The 20,994-nt window shown below is 53.4% G+C and overlaps 7 protein-coding genes across 7 annotated transcripts; 5 read left to right on the forward strand and 2 right to left on the reverse strand.

Moving 5' to 3' along the window:
- The first annotated feature begins 36 nt into the window (after positions 1-36).
- Positions 37-3,387, forward strand: GLOTRDRAFT_55410 (uncharacterized protein). Its single transcript, XM_007863691.1, has 10 exons — positions 37-269; positions 316-352; positions 405-431; positions 499-819; positions 868-1,184; positions 1,243-1,451; positions 1,507-1,577; positions 1,628-1,738; positions 1,785-1,825; positions 1,881-3,387. Exons 1-10 carry the CDS (start codon positions 148-150, stop codon positions 3,196-3,198), a joined length of 2,574 nt encoding a protein of 857 aa, XP_007861882.1. The 5' UTR covers positions 37-147; the 3' UTR covers positions 3,199-3,387.
- On the reverse strand, positions 3,380-4,456 carry GLOTRDRAFT_35285 (uncharacterized protein; the record flags this gene model as incomplete). Its single annotated transcript, XM_007863629.1, has 4 exons — positions 3,380-3,943; positions 3,992-4,042; positions 4,093-4,232; positions 4,291-4,456. The coding sequence occupies 4 exons, from the start codon at positions 4,454-4,456 to the stop codon at positions 3,380-3,382; spliced, it is 921 nt and encodes a 306-aa protein (XP_007861820.1).
- A 274-nt stretch (positions 4,457-4,730) lies between these two features.
- On the forward strand, positions 4,731-5,719 carry GLOTRDRAFT_114127 (vacuolar sorting protein VPS24). The gene is made up of 5 exons (XM_007864227.1): positions 4,731-4,900; positions 4,953-5,130; positions 5,183-5,304; positions 5,365-5,517; positions 5,566-5,719. Exons 1-5 carry the CDS (start codon positions 4,790-4,792, stop codon positions 5,650-5,652), a joined length of 651 nt encoding a protein of 216 aa, XP_007862418.1. The 5' UTR covers positions 4,731-4,789; the 3' UTR covers positions 5,653-5,719.
- A 128-nt stretch (positions 5,720-5,847) lies between these two features.
- On the forward strand, positions 5,848-7,869 carry GLOTRDRAFT_55414 (mitochondrial NAD-dependent isocitrate dehydrogenase subunit 2 precursor). Its single transcript, XM_007863692.1, has 14 exons — positions 5,848-5,937; positions 5,990-6,052; positions 6,105-6,138; positions 6,192-6,244; positions 6,297-6,408; positions 6,459-6,476; positions 6,535-6,704; positions 6,759-6,892; positions 6,940-7,042; positions 7,103-7,234; positions 7,284-7,332; positions 7,383-7,437; positions 7,492-7,543; positions 7,608-7,869. Exons 1-14 carry the CDS (start codon positions 5,881-5,883, stop codon positions 7,695-7,697), a joined length of 1,122 nt encoding a protein of 373 aa, XP_007861883.1. The 5' UTR covers positions 5,848-5,880; the 3' UTR covers positions 7,698-7,869.
- Positions 7,870-8,030: 161 nt separating this feature from the next.
- Positions 8,031-13,645, forward strand: GLOTRDRAFT_55416 (RNB-domain-containing protein). The gene is made up of 12 exons (XM_007863693.1): positions 8,031-8,133; positions 8,195-9,415; positions 9,473-9,917; positions 9,971-10,610; positions 10,664-11,527; positions 11,583-11,856; positions 11,913-12,014; positions 12,066-12,363; positions 12,420-12,480; positions 12,534-12,732; positions 12,784-13,146; positions 13,212-13,645. The coding sequence occupies exons 2-12, from the start codon at positions 8,282-8,284 to the stop codon at positions 13,299-13,301; spliced, it is 4,470 nt and encodes a 1,489-aa protein (XP_007861884.1). The 5' UTR covers positions 8,031-8,133; positions 8,195-8,281; the 3' UTR covers positions 13,302-13,645.
- A 396-nt stretch (positions 13,646-14,041) lies between these two features.
- Positions 14,042-15,783, reverse strand: GLOTRDRAFT_91023 (uncharacterized protein; the record flags this gene model as incomplete). Its single annotated transcript, XM_007864228.1, has 2 exons — positions 14,042-14,576; positions 14,645-15,783. 2 exons carry the CDS (start codon positions 15,781-15,783, stop codon positions 14,042-14,044), a joined length of 1,674 nt encoding a protein of 557 aa, XP_007862419.1.
- Positions 15,784-18,370: 2,587 nt separating this feature from the next.
- Positions 18,371-19,520, forward strand: GLOTRDRAFT_33355 (uncharacterized protein; the record flags this gene model as incomplete). Its single annotated transcript, XM_007863502.1, has 3 exons — positions 18,371-19,136; positions 19,199-19,365; positions 19,413-19,520. Coding segments are annotated over 3 exons (1,041 nt in total), but the record flags the coding sequence as incomplete, so codon positions are not given.
- Between the last annotated feature and the right edge of the window lie 1,474 nt (positions 19,521-20,994).

Raw genomic sequence — 20,994 nt, forward strand, 5'->3', positions numbered from 1 at the left:
ATGCGGTTTTCTGTAAACGGCCTATGACTAGGAACGCCCGGCCACAAGTCCTGCACACCATAAGCTCCCCCTTCTTGGATATCCTACAAGTCCGAAAGCTTATTAACAACGTCCTCAAGAACACTACGTCTGCGTCTCCCAACCCCCATGGTCAAGCCAGCTAACCATGCGTCCCCGGGCGGCACACCGGCAGGACAGTCCGCTAAAAGGAAAAAGGAGGACGATGAGGGGCACGCAGGGTCGTCCAAGAAAGCTCGGACCCGAGTCAGGTATGGCGAGCTCTAGGGCCAGGTTTTCCTTCTCACTATTGCCCAGCTATTCGTGCGGAGAGTGCCACCGTCGAAAGCAGAAGGTGCATCGAATCGAGTCATGAATATAACATCTAGCTTACTCGCTTCATACAGTGTGACAGGCAGGTGCCATGCTCTCATGTATGTTTTTTCCGATTTCCGTCCGTGGGTAATACACGGCAACTGATTGGCCGTTGGTCACTGGTAGTGCGTCGCACGGAAGGTCCCCGAATTATGCAAGGCATATCAGCCAGGCAAGTCCGACCAAGATTTGCACCTGCGGATCGCAAGACTGGAGCGTATTATCGAGACTGCTTTGCCTCAGTTTTGCTCCACTGATGCCTCGACACCTGCTTCAGCCGAAGCGAGCGGGCATGGCGAAGGCCACCGTTCTCTGTCAGAAGGAGCTGAAGATGATGCTCGGTCCCAGGCAGACGACCAGGATGCCAGCGGGGGTACATTTCAGAGTGGCAGGTGGTATGGTCATACCGCGTCTGGCAGCATCGCTCCAGCGTCGGTCCTTGAACAGGTACGTTGCTTGTCTCGCCGGTGCGAACTCGCACCTGAACTATGCCAGTTACAAAACGTTGTCGGCCCATCAAACCTGGAACCCCAATCTCGCGAGCCGTCAGCCATGCGTTCGCCTTCTCTGAGCTCCGTGAAAGTCGAGGCAGCCCCTAAGACTCCCGGATTGCCTCATACGTCTAGTCTGAACAATGCGACAGACTCCATTATCGAATCCGTCCGACAAGATTCTGAACCATCCGCGGCCGATAAATTAAGAAGTCTTGTACAAGATTGCGGAGTTTCGCCACAGAATTTTAGCGAGTTGCTCCAGGAACTCCCTCCACAGCGGTTCGCAGATATCCTCATAGATCATTACTTCGCCTCAATGTAAGCGCTTCACCTCCCGTCACCTACATTGGATCGATTCACATTGGCTATGCACCAGTAATTGGACGCGCTACCCCTTGGCTGAGCGCGACGTCAGGGCTGCGTATGCTTCCATCTGCGCGAACGGAATAGACGTTAATCCCAATGACGTCCGTTTCCTTCCTTTGCTCTTCGTCGTGCTTGCCATCTCCGTCCGATTAGCGCCTGAGGCGATCGGCGGGGATTGTCGCACTCGCAGACTAACGTCTTTGCGATACTATTGGTCTTGTGAGCAGTCTCGCGCAGATATGATGCAGGAACTCTAACGGTTGGTTGCCGATAGCGCGCCGTTCCCTCTTGATTGCCGCTGCGATCCAGCCTGACTCCCTCGAGATGGTTCTTACCCGGTTGCTGGTACGCTCGCCAAGTCCTCCATGGGGTGTCAGCAAGTAACTTTTTCTCAGAGCGCTCGATTCTTGACGTTTGATCGTCGCATAACGGAGTGCTGGAGCCAACTCGGCGCTGCTGTGCGGACGGCACAAGCTCTTGGATTGCACCGAGACGGTGAAGCTATGGTATGCAATCTGCTTTCTTGTTGGCATTCTTACTGAAGACTCCCAGGGAATGGATCCTGCTCGGGTTGAATACCGACGACGGATATGGTGAGCAGGTGGACACTGTGAATCGGAATACAGGCTAAATACTATACTTACGCAGGGCATATCTGTATCATGCCGACCGATCCTATGCCCTCGTATTGGGCAGGCCGAATGCCATCCAGGACGACTACACATCGACCTTACCTCCCTTAAATATTGCCGATGAAACGGCTCTGACGTCGCGGATGCGTACTTCCCCTCCCCTCTCCCAGCCGACACCTATGACTTTCGTAATCCTCCGCCATGCTCTAGCTACCATCATCGGTCGTATGGTGCATCATTTCCAGCAGGTACGCCACCCGAGCCACTACACAGACGTCTTAGCGTTGGACGAGGAGCTGCTCAAATTCGTCGAGACATTACCGCCTCATTTCGCTATGGAGCCCGACACCTCACTAGACGAGTCTTTGACATATATCCCAGTCCACCGTTACTTGCTCATCACAGAAGTACTGTTCGTCAGGATCAGTCTTCATCGGCCGTACTTGCTGCGTAAACTCCGCTCCGATCGTTACCTCCCGTCCCGCAAAGCCTGCTTTGACTCTGCCATCAAAGATTTTCAGGTTCGACGCAAGTTCAAGGAGGGTAGCCCGAGGGAAGCACGGGACTCCCTGAGCAATGCCTACCGTGAATTCCAAACCGCGATGGTCAGTGGAATTTACCTCGTTCTCGAGCCTAGAGGCCCCTACGCCGAGGCTATGCACACCATTCTCGACTCCTTCCTGGCGGAGCACGAAGGCATGCCAGATATAGACGAGACAACGCGCAGGGAGCTCAAGATCATTGAGTTCCTGAAGAACAAATCGTTGCAGGCCGAGGCTAATGGGCAAGACCCATTCCGGGCTCCTGAACCGAACTCTGCAGGGCCCCATGTCGACGCGCAATTACTGTTGGAGCTTGGCCAATCCACCACGTCGCGTTCTCCGAGTGTCATGCCGGCCGTTCCGCGGCGGACGTCCGTGAACGGTGCCAGCAGCTTCGGTGTCGCCTCACCGTCCCTCGCCCAGTCCCCCAAAAATGCGTTCCGGAACGCAGCACCTACAACCTCCACGCGTTCGCCCACTCTTCACCGTCTGCAACAGGTGGATACCTTCCAGCTCTCACCGACTGCGTCGGGCAGTCCCGGCGTTGAGGAGGAGTCGGCGGCGCAAAATCTTCTGGACCACTGGTGCAATACCGTCAGTACCGGCTCTTTTGACGGGCCCGGGAGCCTCAACAGTCTCCCCTGGAACGGCGCGAGCAGTGGGACAGATATGTCGAATCTGTTTGGGTCTTCGTCGGGATTCATGGGCAACGACATGAACGGCCTCGCCGGTCCCGACATGTCCGATTGGACTTATTGGGAGACACTCGTCAACCAGATCAGGGGCTCCTAGCTACACGCTTTCACCCTGTATCAGCGCTGTTCCCCCTCATGACTATCGCATTTCCTCTCATGTTGTATCAGCTAACGCATTGTATTTTTTATTCACCTGCTAGGTTATAGCGCGATCTAATAGGATGTTACATTTTCACTGGTTGATTTTGACTAACATACTGCGCCGCCGGGAACACATATTACAGGAACACGAAAATGGACAGAAGCGCAAGTGATACGGATGGTCTACCTCCCCGTCGTCGGGCGCCACTGTGAACCATGGTGCGGCCTTCAGAGGACACCCTGCCATCTGAAGTTGCGGCGGGTGGCAGCTCCAAGGTTGCAGCAGAGGGATGGGAGTGATCTGTCGACGAGTGCCGAGTCTTTCCTGTTACTTGAAGCGAAGGTGTCGTGGAATCCGCCGCAACTGTATTGGCCGAGTCCGCTTGTGCAGAGGCGTCGTGCGTCTTGGTTGCGTGCCTCGTTCGACTCCATGTCCTGGTTCCTCTGTGGTGCGAGCTGGCATCATCGGCTGCCGACTCTCCGGGTGCCCCCGACCCTTGAATCGCATCAGTGGGACCAGACTGCTCAGTGGCAAACGATTGAGTGGCAGTCGTGTTGGGCATGGGCGGTGTCACAGCTTGGGCCGCAAGACCAGAAGTGGATGAGTTCGAAGCAAGACGGCCAATACCCCAAGGAATCGCATTGCCATTAGGTTGAGTAGAGTTGTCCGGAGGCGTCGTATCTCCGGAAGATGAAGCAATCTTCGCGGCCTTGAGGAAATGCATAACAGGAGCTGTAGTGTCACGTACCGTGAAGCGTGTTGTCCATTGAGCCTCGGACGTATTCCCCCCGTTGTTGAACTAGACAGGCTATGAGTCTAACAGCTTATAACAGCAAGATGTATCCAGACCTCGTAGAAGTAGATTGCGGAATGGGGCTCTACGTCGGGGCAAGTCCAGTTGTAGGGTGATAGCTCGGTCGACGTGCCGTCGAGTCCAGCGACCACGTTCGTAACAAGAACCATCGCGTTGTTAGAGCCTGTCATAAGATCTACACGACAGCCGAGTGTCAGTACGCTTGCTGCCTCGATGAGCTTGAGATAACATACCGATGGAGAGGTTCTTCCATGTGCCAGTAGAGTCCGCGTTCCATACAATCGTACAGTTTGAGCCAGCATGGAATATGTCGCCAGGACCAGGAGCTACCGGAGTAAGAGCCGACGAAGTAGAAGAGACCAGGGCAAGCAGAGATAAGGTCGAAGCAAAGAGCGACATTTTCCAGTAGGGCGACTAGTATTACTAGGAGGGGAAGAAATTGTAGACGAGAGCAAACAGATAGCCAGTCACAAATGAACGCAAGTGGTACCGGACCAGGAGAAGATAGATGTCGAGAACTAGAGTAATTCTGGCCCTTTTAAGTGCCCGGGTGTACCACCAAGCAGGCATAGGACGGGTCAGCCGCAAGCACAAGTACCGTAGGACATCCTGCCAGTGGTGCAAGTCCAAAGCATGATCGCGATCGGCCCAAGTCAAAGCTTCGGCTACTTCCGTTCCAACTGTAGCCGCCCACTGTCACTTGGGCGCTGTGCCGTCCACCTCTTTGCGACGATGCAGAGTATCAACCGCTTCTTGTATGGACCTACACCCGAGGAGAAGGTCAAGGCATGGCAAGCTAAACTACGCGCGGAGACTCGTCTGATTGACCGGGAGATGAGGCAGGTGAGCTCACTTCCCGCCACAGCGGCTGCGTAACAGTTGAGGAGAAGTACAGCTCGATATCGCTACGAACAAAGCTCGGCAAACAGTGAAACAATTAGCTACTAAGGGAGATGTGAAGTCTGCACGAATACTGGCGAGAGAAGTTGTGAGGAGTAACCGCCAAAAGGATCGGCTGTCCGTGAGCAAGGCGAGGCTGGGGTCAATAGGCCATCAGTTGCAGGAACAATTAGGTATGTGAACCCAGGTGTCTTCACTTTGTAGCTAATAAGTGCCTGCGACTAGCAATGGCGAAGGTTACTGGCTCGTTGCAGAAATCCACGGAGATCATGAAGTTGTCGAATTCCTTGATCAAGCTTCCGCAGATCAGCCAAACTATGAGACAGATGAGCATGGAGATGACGAAGGCTCGTTTACAGCTGTATACTCTAGCTTTCATACATCTAATAACTCGAACTATTCCGTAGGCGGGCATCATGGAGGAGATGCTGGATGATACGTTAGAAATGGATGATGACGAGGAGTTGGAAACGGAGGCCGACGCGGAAGTGGACAAGGTTCTGTTTGAGCTCACAGATGGCAAGCTCGGCCAGGCAGGTACTGTTGGAACAGAAGTACCGGTGCGTCAAAGTGTGGTTTTTGTCTTGACTATACTCAAGCGCATCCAGACGTTACAGGACAAGTACACGGACGAGGAGACGGAGAGAGCTATGGAGCAGTACCGGGAACAGCTCAGTGGTCTTCTGAGCGGTTGATATGCTGTTTTTTTCAGGACGGACTTGTACTGTAGACCTGTGTATTATATCGCTGCTATTCCAGTCATGCTATCATTTGTTTGGATGTCCATTTGATGCGTTGCCACTTCGTCCGAAGCTCTGTGACATCACCCCACGTGGTCGCTCTCACGTGCGCGTTCCGAGTTTCTCCTCTTTTTGACGTCCACTGCCAGTGCTCCTTGACATTGGATATCCCCTCCTTGTAAAATGTTACCCCCCCGGGCTCTCTCTAGCGTTGCGCAGGGCGCACTCAGACGTGCTCAGGTGAGTTGTTTACTTGGTTACGCTCGTGTATGTGAATAACACGCGATACAAGCCTTTCCGAACGTATGCTTCGGCTTCGCCCACGGCTGCTTTTGCTGGACAGAAGGGCAGCAATGTGAGTATCGTACCGCGAATATCTTGAGGGACTTATTCGAACGACCATGCAGGGAAAATACACTGTCACGTTGATTCCTGGCGACGGTACGTCCAGATACCACATACCCCAGAAGAACTGAGTTATTTATTTGCCTTAGGTATTGGACCGGAAATTAGCCAGTCGGTCAAGGACATCTACAGTGCTGCAGGCGTAAGCACATCTTACATGCAAATGAAATGGGGAAGTCTGAAGAGCGTGTCAGGTCCCTATTCAATGGGAGGAGGTCGACGTCACGCCAGTCCTGAAAGGTGGAAAGACCGTGATTCCTGACCCTGCAATTCACTCCGTGAGGAAGAACACGGTGGCTTTGAAGGGTGAATACAATCCTCCGTGCGCTAGACGACCAACTAACACGTTTGCTCAGGTCCCCTGGCGACGCCGAGTTAGCATCAACTATATTCCGATTCGCCGTATCCCGTAACTGACACTTCGCCTCCCAGTTGGCAAGGGTCACGTCTCCCTGAACTTGACCTTGCGACGAACGTTCAACTTATTCGCTAACGTGCGTCCTTGCGTGTCCATCAAGGGCTTCAAGACAGCCTACGATGATGTCAACACTGTCTTGATTCGGGAGAACACTGAGGGAGAGTATTCCGGTATCGAGCACGAGGTAAGCTCGTCTCTTAGCAGTCTATGGGGCATATCGTGATCCTGGTGTGGATAGGTTGTGGACGGAGTCGTCCAGTCCATCAAGCTCATCACGTGGGACGCGTCTGAGCGTGTTGCCAGATACGCGTTCCATTATGCTCAGACCCAGGGCCGGTCTCGAGTGACTGCCGTGCACAAGGCAAACATCATGTACGTGCTTAGTTTACGGCTGTGCGCAGTCCTGACAGTGTACTCAGGAAAATGTCGGACGGCATGTTCCTGTCGGCTTGCCGGGAGGTCGCAAAGGAGTTCCCGAACATCAAGTATGATGAGGACCTATTAGACCGAGTTTGTCTCCAGGTGAATAGTGCGATAATTTTTAGCCCGACCGCCCTGACTCTCCCGTTCCGCTACCCATAGATTGTCCAAAATCCTCGGCCCTACTCCGACCGTGTCATGGTGATGCCGAACTTGTACGGTGACATCTTGTCCGATATGTGTGCAGGTCTCATTGGAGGACTTGGTCTAACACCGTCCGGCAACATCGGTCGCGTACGTAGTGCAGTTCTCCGATCCACGGTGGCGTCTGACGTCTCTGCAGGACGCTTCTATTTTCGAAGCTGTTCACGGTTCCGCGCCGGATATCGCAGGTAAGTGTCTCCGATCCACGAGGCCATCCGGTATTGATAATCGGGTATAGGCAAGGGATTGGCTAACCCGACTGCGCTGCTGTTATCCTCCTTGATGATGCTGAGGTACGAGGCTGGACGGTCCCGTGGAAAGCGTAATCTAACACGACCATTACACAGACATATGAACCTAAATGAACACGCGGAGAAGATCGAAAAAGCGACACTCACGGTGAGGACGCCCATTTTACGATCAAACCTAATTGTGTCCGGACTAAACGCTTATTGTTATGCAGACCATCGCTGAGGGGAAGCACATCACCGGTGACCTGGGAGGGAAGGCGTCTACGAAGGAGTATACCTCTGCTATTATTGAGAAGTTGTAACCGTGACTATTTGCAGAGATGTCATGGCATGCTGCTACATTATAGCACGCGTTGGACACTCCAATAGATCTTAATTTATAAACGGCGTATCCATGATAGCTGATTCTGCACGCCAGCATATACAGAGGTTGTCGTCTGCGCTGCCAGACTGCGATCCGAGAGCAGGAACGAGACTGCATCGGAGGGACAGCGAGTCGGCGTGAGGCTTGTTACGTCGCCGGGTGAAGCGATTTCAGCTAAATGCGGCAAGTGAGGACGGCGTGAGAACTACTCGCGCTGCGGGTAAAAGTGCGGAGTACACTGGCAGTGACTGGCCCTCGCTCTTACGACGATAAGCAAGCCCCTTCCAACGCCTATCGCAGGCATTCACGTCCATAATCCCCACAAGCCCCGCCGGGCAAGCCTCCACCCTATTTCGTTTCTTTCCAACTTCCAGGTGCGTCTTGTTCGGTTGCTGTCCTCCTTTGACGCGTCGCTAAGCTCGTCACCATTGCCAGTCAGGACAACACGACCCTACCAAAATTCAGAAACCCAAAAACATCGAATAACATTCCATCCTTTCATCATCTCACATAACGAACAGAATGACCGACGAAGCTACACCTCAGCCGCCACCGCAGTCCCAGCAGAACGGCGCGAAGGCGGACGACAAGAAACCTGCGTCCAACGCCGGGCAGAAAGGGAACAACAACAACAACAGGAACGGGCAGAGGCGAACCAACTCAAAACCCAGGACAGCGTCAGCGTCGGGTGGCCAAGCGGGACAAGCTGGCCCCCGGCCGTCATCGAGCGCCAGTAACAAGAAGCCGTCATCCAATCCTCCCACGGGTGCAGCTGATTCGGGCTCAGATACCGCGAAGAAAGTGCCTGAGGGGAAGAAGTCTGACCAGCGTGGTAAGAACCAGGGAGGCGGTGGAGGACGAAACTCTGGCCATCGGAAGTCCCAGCAGTCCACTTCTCAAGGCGGGAAGCAAGGCGGGAACAACAGCAACAAGGGTCAGAGCGTCCAGAGGACCGATTCATCCGATACCTCGCCTCCCGTCACCGCTTCCAACTCGGAGGGCAGCGCCGCCTTATCTTCGCTCCAGCGAGTTATTGCGGATCTGAAGACCGCGTCGCCGTCGTCGCAGCCGAACGTCATGCCTCCCATGCAAGCACCGCACACTACCTCCAACCTGCCGCCCAATGCGCCCGTCTTCCAGCCGGGCGCTTCCGCATATCCTGGCCTGAACAATGGCGGCGGCGAAGCTCCTCGTCACCGTAAGGCCGCCTCACTTGGTGCTGCTGGTCTTTCAGGCAACTTCAACTCGTACTCTCCTCATCTCGGAGTCATGATGGAGGACGCTGAAGACGGTCATGGCAATCAATCATACGAGGAAGGGGAGATTCCCGAGGGCATGTATTATAATCCTGGACATCAGCCTCGATCCCAGTCTCAGAGCTTCACTGCTCCGCGTTTCGCTGCCCTTGCACAGCAAAGTCAAGACCAGGGCATGAACAGCGGCCGCCCTCAGCTTGCCCCTGGCTTCACATTCGGAGGTAGGAAACGGGCGAGCTCTAATACTCCTATGGCGCCTTTGAGCGAGGAGGACCAAGGCTTCCGTTTCCCCCAGCAAGGCCAGCAGAGCTACTCCATGGAGAGCGCTGGGCAAGGTCAAGATGAGCCGATTCGCAGAAGTGAGTCGGCTGGGGGATTCAACGGAATCATGGCGGAACAGGTGACTCCTTTGTGAAAAACATCCGAGTGAGTGACTTGGCTGACTGGCGTCTTACAGATTGCGTTACAGAGCCAGATTGAGGCTCTACAGCAGCAGCAACAGGCACTGTATCAACAACAGCTGGCTCAGAACCAAGTCATGTCATTCCAGACCCCTGGTTTGGCGCCGAACAGAGGGGGCAGCCACCGTCGTGTTCAGAGTACTGTGCCCATGAGCTCTGGCCTGAATGGGTTCGGCGCTTTGGGTGGCCCCATCTTACCGAACTTGGGTAACCTCGCGGGTCTTAATATGGGGCTCGATGGACAAACCCAGGGAATACCTAGAGGACATGGTCGTCGGCATAGTGTGAACGTGGTTAACAAGAGTAACAATCAGTCCATCTCTCTTGGCTATGGCAGTCCTTTTGCTCCTCAGGACGGCTTCGACGATGGGTTTGCACCTCCTCCTGGCTTCGGTGGCCACTCTCGACAGGCCTCCCGGGCCGACTCCAGCTGGCGCATCAGTAGGTTAACTCGCTCATTCGCGAGATCTCGGAGCTGACAAGGTCTCGTATAGACGGTGGTGTGGGTGGTGTACAGAATAACGCCAACTTTGCCTCGGACCTTGCCAATGCGCAGGCCCAACTACAGAGCCTGCAACAGTTCCGCGCAGCCGCCGGTGGCCATCATGCCAAGATGCCTTCCTTCAGCTTCCCCAATATGCTGCCCAACATTATGGCTGCGAACATGATGGGCTTAACCCTGCCTGGCATGAATCTCCTTCAACAGCAGCAACAGCAATTCCAGTCTCAGTTACAACAATCTAATCAACCTCAACGCAAGTCGTTGTTCGCTCCTTACCTGCCCCAGGCCTCTCTGCCCCCTCTTCTCGCCGCGGGGAAGCTTGTTGTCGGTATCTTACGTGTGAACAAGCGTAATCGTTCTGATGCCTATGTCTCTACGGAAGTCTTGGACGCCGATATCTACATCTGTGGTTCCAAAGACCGTAATCGTGCCCTGGAGGGTGACATTGTTGCCGTCGAGCTGCTTGACGTCGACGAAGTATGGGCGACTAAGAAGGAGAAGGAGGAGAAGAAGAGGAAGAAGGAAGAGAACTCTGCTTATGACAACAAGGGTGGTTCGGGCCGTAAGGACGATAAGAAGAAGGACGATGTCGAAGTTGAAGGACAGGGCCTGCTTCTGTTCGAGGATGAAGAGTAAGGAACTTTCGTGACTTTCTAGGGGGCCTTGTTCTGACATTGTCATTCAGGGTTACGGACGACGTGAAACCCCAGTTTGCTGGCCATGTCGTGGCTGTTGTCGAGCGTATGCCCGGCCAGCTGTTCTCAGGGACGTTAGGCCTCCTGAGACCCTCTTCTGCCGCGACGAAGGAAAGGCAGGAAGCAGAACGCCGTGAGAGAGAAGGCGACCGTGGTGACGAACCTAGGAGACCCATTGAGCGGCCCAAGATCGTCTGGTTTAAGCCTACTGACAAGCGTGTTCCTCTCATTGCCATCCCGACGGAGCAGGCTCCTGTTGACTTCGTCCAGAATCCTGATGCTTACGCCAATAAGCTGTTCGTGGCCTGCATCAAACGTCATCCCATTAGTTCCCTCCATCCCTTCGGCACCCTCGTCGAAGAGCTTGGGCCTATCGGGGACATTGAAGTGGAGACTAGCGCTCTCTTGAAGGATTGCAATTTCCCCACGGAAGAGTTCGCTGATAATGTACTGAAATGCATTCCGCCCATCCCCTGGACTGTCCCCGAGAGGGAGTTCGAAGTCCGCAAAGATCTCCGTCAGGACCGGGTTTTCACCGTAGATGCCAAGTCTACGAAGGATTTGGACCACGCTATATCTGTAAAGGCGAACGAAGACGGTACATACGATGTCGGAGTTCACGTTGCAGATGCCTCGTATTTCGTGAAGCCCAATACTGCTCTGGACCGGGATGCTCGCAAACGCGCTACAAGTGTTTACCTCGTTCAGCGGGCTGTCCCCATGCTGCCTCCTACCCTCAGCGAGGAGCTGTGCAGTCTTAAACTCGGACAGGAACGTCTGACGTTCTCGATTATCTTCACGATGACCAAAGATGCCAAGGTTCTTAACAAGTGGATTGGCAAGACCATTGTCAAGTAGGTCGTGTTTCAGTATAAAGGAATGTTCCTTTGACAATCTCATGATCTGTAGATCTGCGGCCAACCTGAACTACCCCGAAGCTCAGGACGCCATTGAGGGCAAGCCCCTGGGGGAGGTCCCAGTCGCGCCAGAGCACTCCGCTCAAGCGCTAGAGCACGACATCAAAGTTCTCAATGAGCTAGCCCAGCAACTGCGCGCTAGGCGTTTCCAGAGTGGTGCTCTGTCTCTTGACGAGCCCGAGCTCTCGTTTGCTCTGGATGACAAAGGCTTCCCTACCGACTGCGATCAGGTCCAGCCTTCCGAGGCCCGCAAATTGGTTGATGAGGTCCGTACTTCCACAATCTTCCTGCCATGATGAATATGTTCTCAAGAGCCGATTAGTTTATGATCCTGAGCAATATCTCCATTGCTCAACAGATTGCAGTGCAGCTTCCAGAGCAAGCTCTATTGCGCCGTCACGATAGTCCGACCGAAAGGCGACTCGTAAGTTCTTTATCCCTCCCTGCGAATGATCCTGTTCTGATTGTCTATTAGAAAGCGTTCGTGGAACGGGCGGAGCGACTTGGCTACAAGATGGACACTAGCTCAGCAGGAACACTTATGCGGTCTCTCGAAGCTATCAATGATCCAATTGCTCGCAGAGCTATCGAGATACTCCTTCGGAAGGTGACGGCGACCGCCAAGTACTTCTGCGCTGGAATGCTGGATATTGCGAAGTACCATCATTACTCTCTGAATGTTCCTCTTTACACCCACTTCACCTCGCCCGTCCGCCGGTATGCGGACATTCTTGTTCATCGTCAACTCGAGTCTGTGCTCCAAGGCAACGGAAGTACGTGTTGGTTCGGTTCCCTTTCAGGACTCTTATCTGATCCTTCTTCGTCGTAGCTGACCCTAAGTTCGCCATGGATCGCGATGCCGTCGCGAAGATCGCTCAGCAGTGCAACATGTACGTGGTTGACTGATTTTCACCTCGAGCCAGTGCTGATATGCTATCAACAGCAAAAAGGATTCCGCTTCGCTGGCGCAGGAGCAATCCGCTCACCTTTTCCTGTGTGTTTTGATCTCCGACCTGACGCACAGATATGGTCCTGTAGTTCGCCAAGCACGAGTTGTGGGTGTCTTGGATGCCGCGTTCGACGTATACGTTCCCGAGTTTGGGATTGAGAAGCGGGTCCACGTCGATCAGATGCCCATAGACGTAAGTAACTTGCGCTTTTCTGCTGCTGCGCCAGGTTAACATGCTACACAGAACCATGTCTATGACGAGCACACTCATACTTTGCAGATCTACTGGTCGAACAAGGATGTCATCACGTGGCTGGCAGAGAACAGTGACGACGAGCATCTGAAGAAGGTCAAACAGAACGCAGAACAGCACGCCCAGAAGATGGAAGTCTCGTCTCGTTCGTTCCAGGATGAGAAGGCCCTGTTCGACGAAGACGACAACGACGAGGACCAGATTGTCCTTGGACGTGATGTTGAGCAAGATGATGTCGGCACTTCCAAGCAGAGGAAGTTGTCCAAGGCGAAGGTGGCCCCGGAATTCGAGGGGCTTAAAACCACGTCTGCTGGGCACAAGATCCAGGAGATCAAGGAATTGCAGACCGTCCCTGTAAGTCACCGCGATGCGCGTCACCATTGTAGTTGTGGTCTAATACATGGCGCGTCCGCTTTTAGGTTATTGTCACTGCGGACCTTACGAAGAGTCCTCCGGTTATCAAGGTTTACAGTGTAAACCCTTATGCCAAAGAGCAGCAGGCCAGATAAGCGGCTGGGAAATTGACGACCCTCGGCATGAACGATCATAACTGACATCCGTTGGTACGACCCTTTTGTATGAATATTGTTGTAGAAATTGCGACTTCTCTTCTCTCATTGACGAATCGAATTCTGGAGCGCTACTCTACGATCGCCCACAATGTCTTGTGTTTGCTATATGCTGTCCTTCCTCCTTTCCAATTCGTTTCCGTAATCTCGTATCATAGTCTCATGTTGTGCTTGCTTTGAAATGCTCCTGCTCGTTCGCAAGGATGAGCAGAGCTGGCTGCAATACAGGTTGTGCTTCGTCGGTTACGCAGCTGTGTTCATTTGTGTGGATGATAGAAACGGTCAAAGAAAATCATTATCTCCCTTCTACATCTGCTGCAAACGTGATCTCGAATCCCGACATAGGAACAATTGCAAGGCTTAGAGCGTTATGTCAAACAGTGATTCAAGTTGTGCAAGGAAGGTGGTGGTAGATAGTAGATACAAGGAGGTATTTCATTATATACGAATGGCTACAACGAGATGATATAGCAATGACCAGCAAGGGGCCTGAAGATACTACAATACATTTCCACTTCTGAGAGGGGATCGGACAAGATAATGTTACATGGACACCGAGCGTATGGTTGATACTCTAAGCAGTCAAATCGACAAATCAGTGTTACTATAAATCGTGACGAGAGAGGCCAGAAAATTGGCTCGAGGTAAATCGTGATGAGGCCTGAACGCAACAGCTTGAATTAAATCCAATTCGCAGCAGGTCTCGTCCGCATAGACATGCTGATCCCGGGACTTTTCAGTCCATCCGAGAGAGCGCTATTGCTGCTTGTCGACCGAGCCAGTCGGTCGCGCAAGCCAGGGACCGTCGCAGTCGTAGCGGTAGACTCTGCCACCCGCTCTCGCGACGCGCTGCGGTCCCTGCGAGATCTTGGCGCGATCTCCTCTTCCTCCATTGGCGTCTCCCGCAGCGTCTGCATGCTGTGCAGCGAAGTCGTGCTCCCGCCGCGCTGATGCTTCGGCGGGACATCACTCCCGGCGACCGAGAGGGTGTGCGCATGCGAGGGTGAGCCGGCGTGGCTGAGAGTGTACTTTGAGCGGATCTCCTCGGTGCAGAGCTTCTGCAGGTCGTCGAGGCCGAGGTACGCGGCTTCGTCGCGGAGGTCGAGGAGCGCGTCTAGACGGGCGGAGGCCTCGGTGCGGGAGGAGCAGCCGGAGAGCTGAACGGACCGCGGGAGGGCCGTGGGCGTTCGGAGGTAGGTCAGGATGTGGGCGTATCTGCGAAAAACAGAAATCATATGATCAGTACGTGCGTCGTACCGAGCATGGGGGTAGGAGTTACTCACGATGCACTGGGTCTATCCAGGAATACATGGATATTCGACGTCGACTGGGATAATAGCCCAGAGGACGCCAGGTGATGATGGAATATCGAATTGAACGAGCTCTCAGCCTCGCTCGCAAACGACCGCATGGACTGGCCGTCATCCTCCTCATCTTCCTCTCCACCCTTGGACATTAAAGACTTTAGGTACGAAGCAAGGTGTGAGGACTGGGACACTAAGGTGTTGTAGCTCGTGCGGTAGGTTACTGTGTTCGTTTCGAGCGTCACGATAACCTTCGTGGGGTCGATCACCGCGGAGGGCACGGCGGAAACGAGGATGGCTTCAAACGCCGGTTGCGGTGAGGGAGTGGCGAGGTGAGCGGGGACGACTGGAACGGGAGGGAAGTAAGCCGAGTTGGGAGGAGATGACGAGGTGCGACAATTCTTCAGCGCCGGACGCGTGGGTGGGGACGGGGGTGGACGAGTGGGTGGCGGAGGAGGAAGTGAAGTAGATGACGCGGCTGGTGAAGAACGAAGGGGAAGTTCTGGCGTCGACTTGGTGGCAGCGAAGAGCGGGAGAGGCGGAAGTGGCGGGCTCTCTGGCGGAGACGGGAGTTCAGGGCTCTCCTTGGCCTCCTCTGCGTTCTCGTACAACTCGTCGATGCTCTCGCTGCTCTTCACTCTCTTCTTCTTTCCCAGCGAGTCCACGTCGGAGCTAGAGCGGGATCCATACGATACCCTCGCTGATGAACCGATCAATGCCTCCTGGGGTGTGCGCACGACTGTTGCGCCGGAACCTAGCGTGCCACTCCTGGGACCGGCCCAAAGCTCCAGGGAGTTGTTGAGCTTGGGTTCGGAGATGCGGATCGGCTTGACGGAGGTCCCGTACGGCGCAGCCTGGGGAGTCGAGTTGGACGAAGATGAACGGGCCAGCCAGTTCATGGGATTGGGAAGGGCGGCGATGGACGGGCGGCGAATGCGCGGGGGCGTCTTGGGCGGTGTGACTGGAGACTTGGTGGGTCGGCGAGATGGAGACAAGGACTTGGAAGTACGCGTTGAGCGGATGCTGGCTGAGCTGTCCGAGGACGAGCGGGACGGCGGGGACGGGTAGTGGACGGAGGAGGGATGGTAGTAGGCGTCGTTGTTGTCGTCGCGAGGCATCTTTTGTTGTGCGAGGCTGGGTAGTGCGGTGGTTGCCTTTGTCGGCGGACGCGCTTTAAAGTTGAGGGAGAATGCATGTTTACGTCCGCCTCGCTGCAAAAGACAATGGCTGCCTCGAAGAATACAATAGCGCGTCTTCAATGCTTCCCCTTTTGGAACCAATCACTGCCGGCACTTTCCGGGTACACCATCAGATGTTTACACCCGGTCTGCTTAGCAGCAATACACCCAGCAATGCAATAATAAAGTAGGTCCTCTAGGCTTGTATAAATGCTCTGCGCGCCCCACTGAGGCTGGAGGAGCTCCTTTGTGCGAGAGTGACAGACCGTGACATGAGGTCCACGTGACTGACGCGTCTCATCGTCAGGTTTGTGGCGAGCACCCTGACGGCTGAGGGGAAGAGAATGAGGGGCCTGGCTTGGGGTATCATACATAGCGCATTTACAGTATGGTGCACCAGCCCGAAAGGGGACATAGTGAGCCAGTTGAGACAGAGAGGCGACTTTGCACATCACCTGAGGCCATATCGTGACGAGAGCTCGACCGCGAGTCCCACTAGTACTGTGACCGTGTGATGCACTTTTTGCAGAATGCCTGCCCAAGGGGCATCGCATGGAGAAACCAACTACCTCGAGTGCCTGTCATCTCATTGGTCGTGGGCTCTGCCTTCGGCGCGATAACGCTGACCATCTGTGTGCTCTAACAGTGCAACAACTATTATACTTGTCGGTGTGGGTGAGAAGCTACTGTAAAGGGCCTGCAAATTAGTGTAAATTTATTTCGTACACTCGCTTCCCGCTGCAGTAGCCCATAACTGAGGTGGTGATTCAACTTTGTAGTGTACATCTTTGTACAGCAGAGGTTCTTGATTTGCATCAGATTTGTGTGCATTGCATGCCCAAGTATTCATACTCATACCAGTCTCTGTGCGCAATATCCTGAGACCATAGCAGTACTAGATGCTACGCCATTCAACTCGAGTTGCATCTCTAGCATCCCAATGTATAATAATCTAATCTTGCTGCGAAAGTGCTTGATTGACTAATGAGGAGCGGCTTACATAGGCAGGACTGCCGATGACAGGCACTCGAGGTAGTTGATTTCACGGATTCCTCCAGCCGATGTCCCCTGCATAAACCGGCACCTCTCCACTGCCTTCTACAGGCTATGTACAAATGCGATAAAATGATCAGGACATCTACTACTAAGTCATATACAGTATGCGAAAGATCCAATATGAATCTGTCAAGTGTGGGGGGGTGCTGGAGAATCAGATACTTTTTGTTGAACCCCCCGTGATAGTTTAAGTTAGATCGTACCAATCAAACCTGTGCTCTCAACCTAGTCATGCATCAGTTATCGCTCATCGTCGGGACCGTCCAGTTGACCACGCCATTGGTTGACCGCGGACCGAGGGAACTTTTGCTCCCGAAACGCGTGACAGAAGCATTCTGTAACGTCACACTTCCTTCGTAGAACCACGAACAACGTTCCCATCAAGCCTCGCGACTGTTGGTCCAGATGTATGTACAGCTTATTGCTCACATATGGGCGAGTTTTTGTGCACTGACTCACCCCATTTCAGCACGAACACGCCCCCCAGAACGCCTTATCGGGCAGTCCCATTGTCCTAGTCAACACGCAGGAGCTTTCATCCGGCACGTGATCTTACTTCATCCGCGTTTGTGGCGAAAGCAGTACGCCAGCAGCCACCACACAACCTTTTCGACCACCGCGCTATTCCGAAGATTGTTCGGAGTCAGAATTCGCCTGCCTTATATAAGTACGTGGCTGAACCACATCTCTTCCCGCGCCCGTTCTCTGACTCGGACGCGATATGGCATCCTCTCGCCCCGTTACGCGTTTGCAGACAAGGCTACAGAGTCATCAATCTGAACCTCCCATCGAACTCCCCAATCACCAGAAGACAAGGAAGTCCAAACCCACCCATACGGCAATAGAAGCTAAAAGACAGACTGCCACCACACGCGCCGTCCAGTATCTCGAACGGCCCGTTGACAACCCTGAATCCGTGGCAGGTCCCTCTGCTGCACAGCACAGCTACGAGCAGGGCGAGCAAACTATAGAGTATCTGCCCGTCACCAGATTTCGAACCCCTTCTCCGCGTCCACCCGTAGAAGGCGCGCGTTGGATCCACGATACCCCGCACAAAACACTGACAACCGGGATCATAATGGATTTCGAGGATCTCCCGGACTTGAAGTCTATTCTCGAAACGGAGCTCAAAGATCGATGGGTTGATGGAGGCATGACCTTTCTCAATCGCCGCTTCAAGGACGTTGCAAAACTGTCCGAAATAAAGGCATGGTTGACGGCTTGCTCGTTTTATGACAATTCTTCCAAGCGATGGAAGAATTTGCCACGCGCCAGTAAGGGTGTGAAGGAGAAATCCCTTTACACGCCTGTGAAGGCGATTGTTGACGCGACCTTGAAGAGATTTGGTCTTTCCTCTAGCAGGAAAGTCGTCCTCACCGGCGAAACTCCCATACCGCATCATCAAGATTTTCGCTACGGCCAACTGAAGAGCAAGCCTGATATCGTCATTGTTGGTCGTGGCCCTTATATCATGGATACGAAGGCTATACCAAAGGCCAGCTACGTGGTGGCTACCGCGCCTCTTGAAATCAAGACCGAGACCAATAAGGCAACCGAGAAATCTCGCATACAGCTTGCCGTATACGCTCGTGAATGCTTCATCCAGCAGCCCCACCGTCGCTTTGTCAATGGTCTACTTCTAACGGAGAAGACTGCTTCTCTCTATCACTTCGATCGAGCAGGAGTAATCCATTCGCCGTGGATCGACATCCACAAGGATGCAGCACTCTTTATACGCATTATCCTTGGGCTCGCTTCTACCGATGCGGACACCTTGGGTATCAACCGTGAAATCTATTGGAAGGGCGACCGGAGAATGCTGGAAGCGCCTGTTGGTAATGAGATAACGACGTGCGATATCCCTCGGATCGACCCCGTATTTCGTCGCAGAGCCATTATCGGCAGGGGCACCGTATGCTGGGAGGTCCAGTGCCCGCTCGACGACGGACCTGGACTGCTTCTCGTGAAATATGCATGGCGGGCGAAGGAGCGCACTCCGGAATGGCTGTTCCTGGAGAGGGTCCGAGAACACCAGTTGAAAGGTGTGGGACAGATGGTCGGACATCAGGAGGGTGTCTCAATAACACAGATCCGTTGCAACTTCGAGCCGAAGAACAAGGACAACATCAGCATAGATCGTATCTTCTGCTGCATAGTCCTCCGTCGATATGGCAAGTCCATAGAGTACTTCGAAACGAAACTCCAATTCTTGGAAGCTTTCCGCGATGCCGTTGCAGGTAAGTTATCTTAACTATCTTCGGATAATGAAGATGTCAGTAATCTATGCGACGTCCTCTAGGTCACCGGAATTTGTTCAAAATTGGAATCCTCCATCGAGACATCAGTTTGCATAATATTCTTCTGGGTAATCCGAATGACGAAGGAAATCGAGGCATACTAGTTGATCTCGACATGGCAATTTTCCTCGATCGTACCGCGTCGAATGCACTGGCTGACATGAGAACGGTGAGTATTATATGCTAAAACTTGTACCCAATGTTCACATCTTGTAGGGCACACGGGCATTTCAGGCTATCAATATCTTGATGCAGCAAGGTATTCACAGCCACCTCGAGGACCTCGAGTCGTTCTTCTACGTGTATGTCTGGGTCTGTCTCACGGCCCTGAGCCCGGGTCTGCAGGTAGCCACCCTTCCAAGACAGCTGCGAAAATTCGAGCTAGCTGACGCAACCGACGCTGCTGACGCCAAGGTTTCCTTCGTAAGCCATGACATGGCACGCACTCAAGTCCTCCCTTATTGGGGAGACATATTCCAGAGACTCCTCGCCAGCTTTCGCGCCTTTTTTGCCGCCAGAGAAAAATATTGGAATGCAAATAGTCGCGAGTTCCAAGAGAGAAAGCTGGTTTCGTCAGACGGGACCATCAAGCCGGAGGTGTGGAGAGACTACGACGAGTATCTGGGCTTCATTGACGGGGCTATAGCGGAGCTACGCGCTCTGCCTAATAAAGGAGAGCCTACGCGTGCTGAGCTTTTCAAAATTTGGGCTCTATCGGGCGTGCACGTGAAGGTCGAGGGCGAAGACGTGGACGAGAAGAGTTTCGATGATCGCAAGCGAGCATTGAAGAACTCCCCGTCGAATGGTGAGGAGCACGCAGCCAAGAAACGGAAAGGGAAGGAACACCAGTGTTGATATCATTATATCAATGTCGCTTTAGGGTTATGTTCTCAGCTGTCCATGTCCTGTAGCTTTGCACCGCTCTCGTACTGCTCTGAAATAATTGTGTTTAGCTACCGTTTTCGGAGAGTTCTCTGTTGTCAACTGTCGGTACCGTTTCGTGTACGTACGCCCATGCTCTCATACTAGTACAATCGTTCGCTGTCGAGTCTGTGAATCTGCTGCAATTAATGATCACTCCGAGTCGTGAACGTCTTGGCATGGGTGGTGTCTCGGGCTGAGACAATAAAACGTATTCCGACCAACCACTGTGAGTTCACTGTGACTGGCGTGATGGAATCCAGACATCTTGAGTTTCAACGGTAACATTTACTGGAAGGGCGGTCGGAGAACAGTGGAAGCACACATAAGCGACGTGAGACATCCCACAAATCAACCCCGTGGTCCGTCGTAGAGTTATTGTGGACCGCTGCTCGTCAAGTGTGCTTGGCGGGCCAAGGAGCGCACTCCAGAGTGGCTTTTTCTAGAGAGCTCAAGAACGCCAGGTGAAAGGCGTGGGGTAAATGCTTGTTCATGAAGAGGGTGTCTCCATTACAGAGATCTGTTGCGGTTTTGAGCCGACAAACAGAATTAATGGCAGTATGGATCGCTGGCATAGTCATCCGTTGCTATAGCAAGTCCATAGAACACTTCCAAACGAAATTTAGAAGCTTTCCGCGATGCAGTTACAGGGGAGCCATCTCTGAGGGATACTTGTTGACCTCGACATGGCGAGTTTCCTAAATCGCACGCGGACGAACGCACTCGTTGACCTGAGGACGATGAATATCATACGCGGGAACTTCACCCGGCATCCGTTCCTGACATCTATCGGGGCACAAGGGCGTTTCAGGCGATCAATATCCTGAAGGAACGAGGTATCCATTGCCATCTTGAAGATCTCGGATCATTCTTTTAC

Source organism: Gloeophyllum trabeum (assembly GCF_000344685.1).
Source record: "Gloeophyllum trabeum ATCC 11539 unplaced genomic scaffold GLOTRscaffold_00002, whole genome shotgun sequence".
Taxonomy (NCBI): Eukaryota; Fungi; Basidiomycota; class Agaricomycetes; order Gloeophyllales; family Gloeophyllaceae; genus Gloeophyllum; species Gloeophyllum trabeum.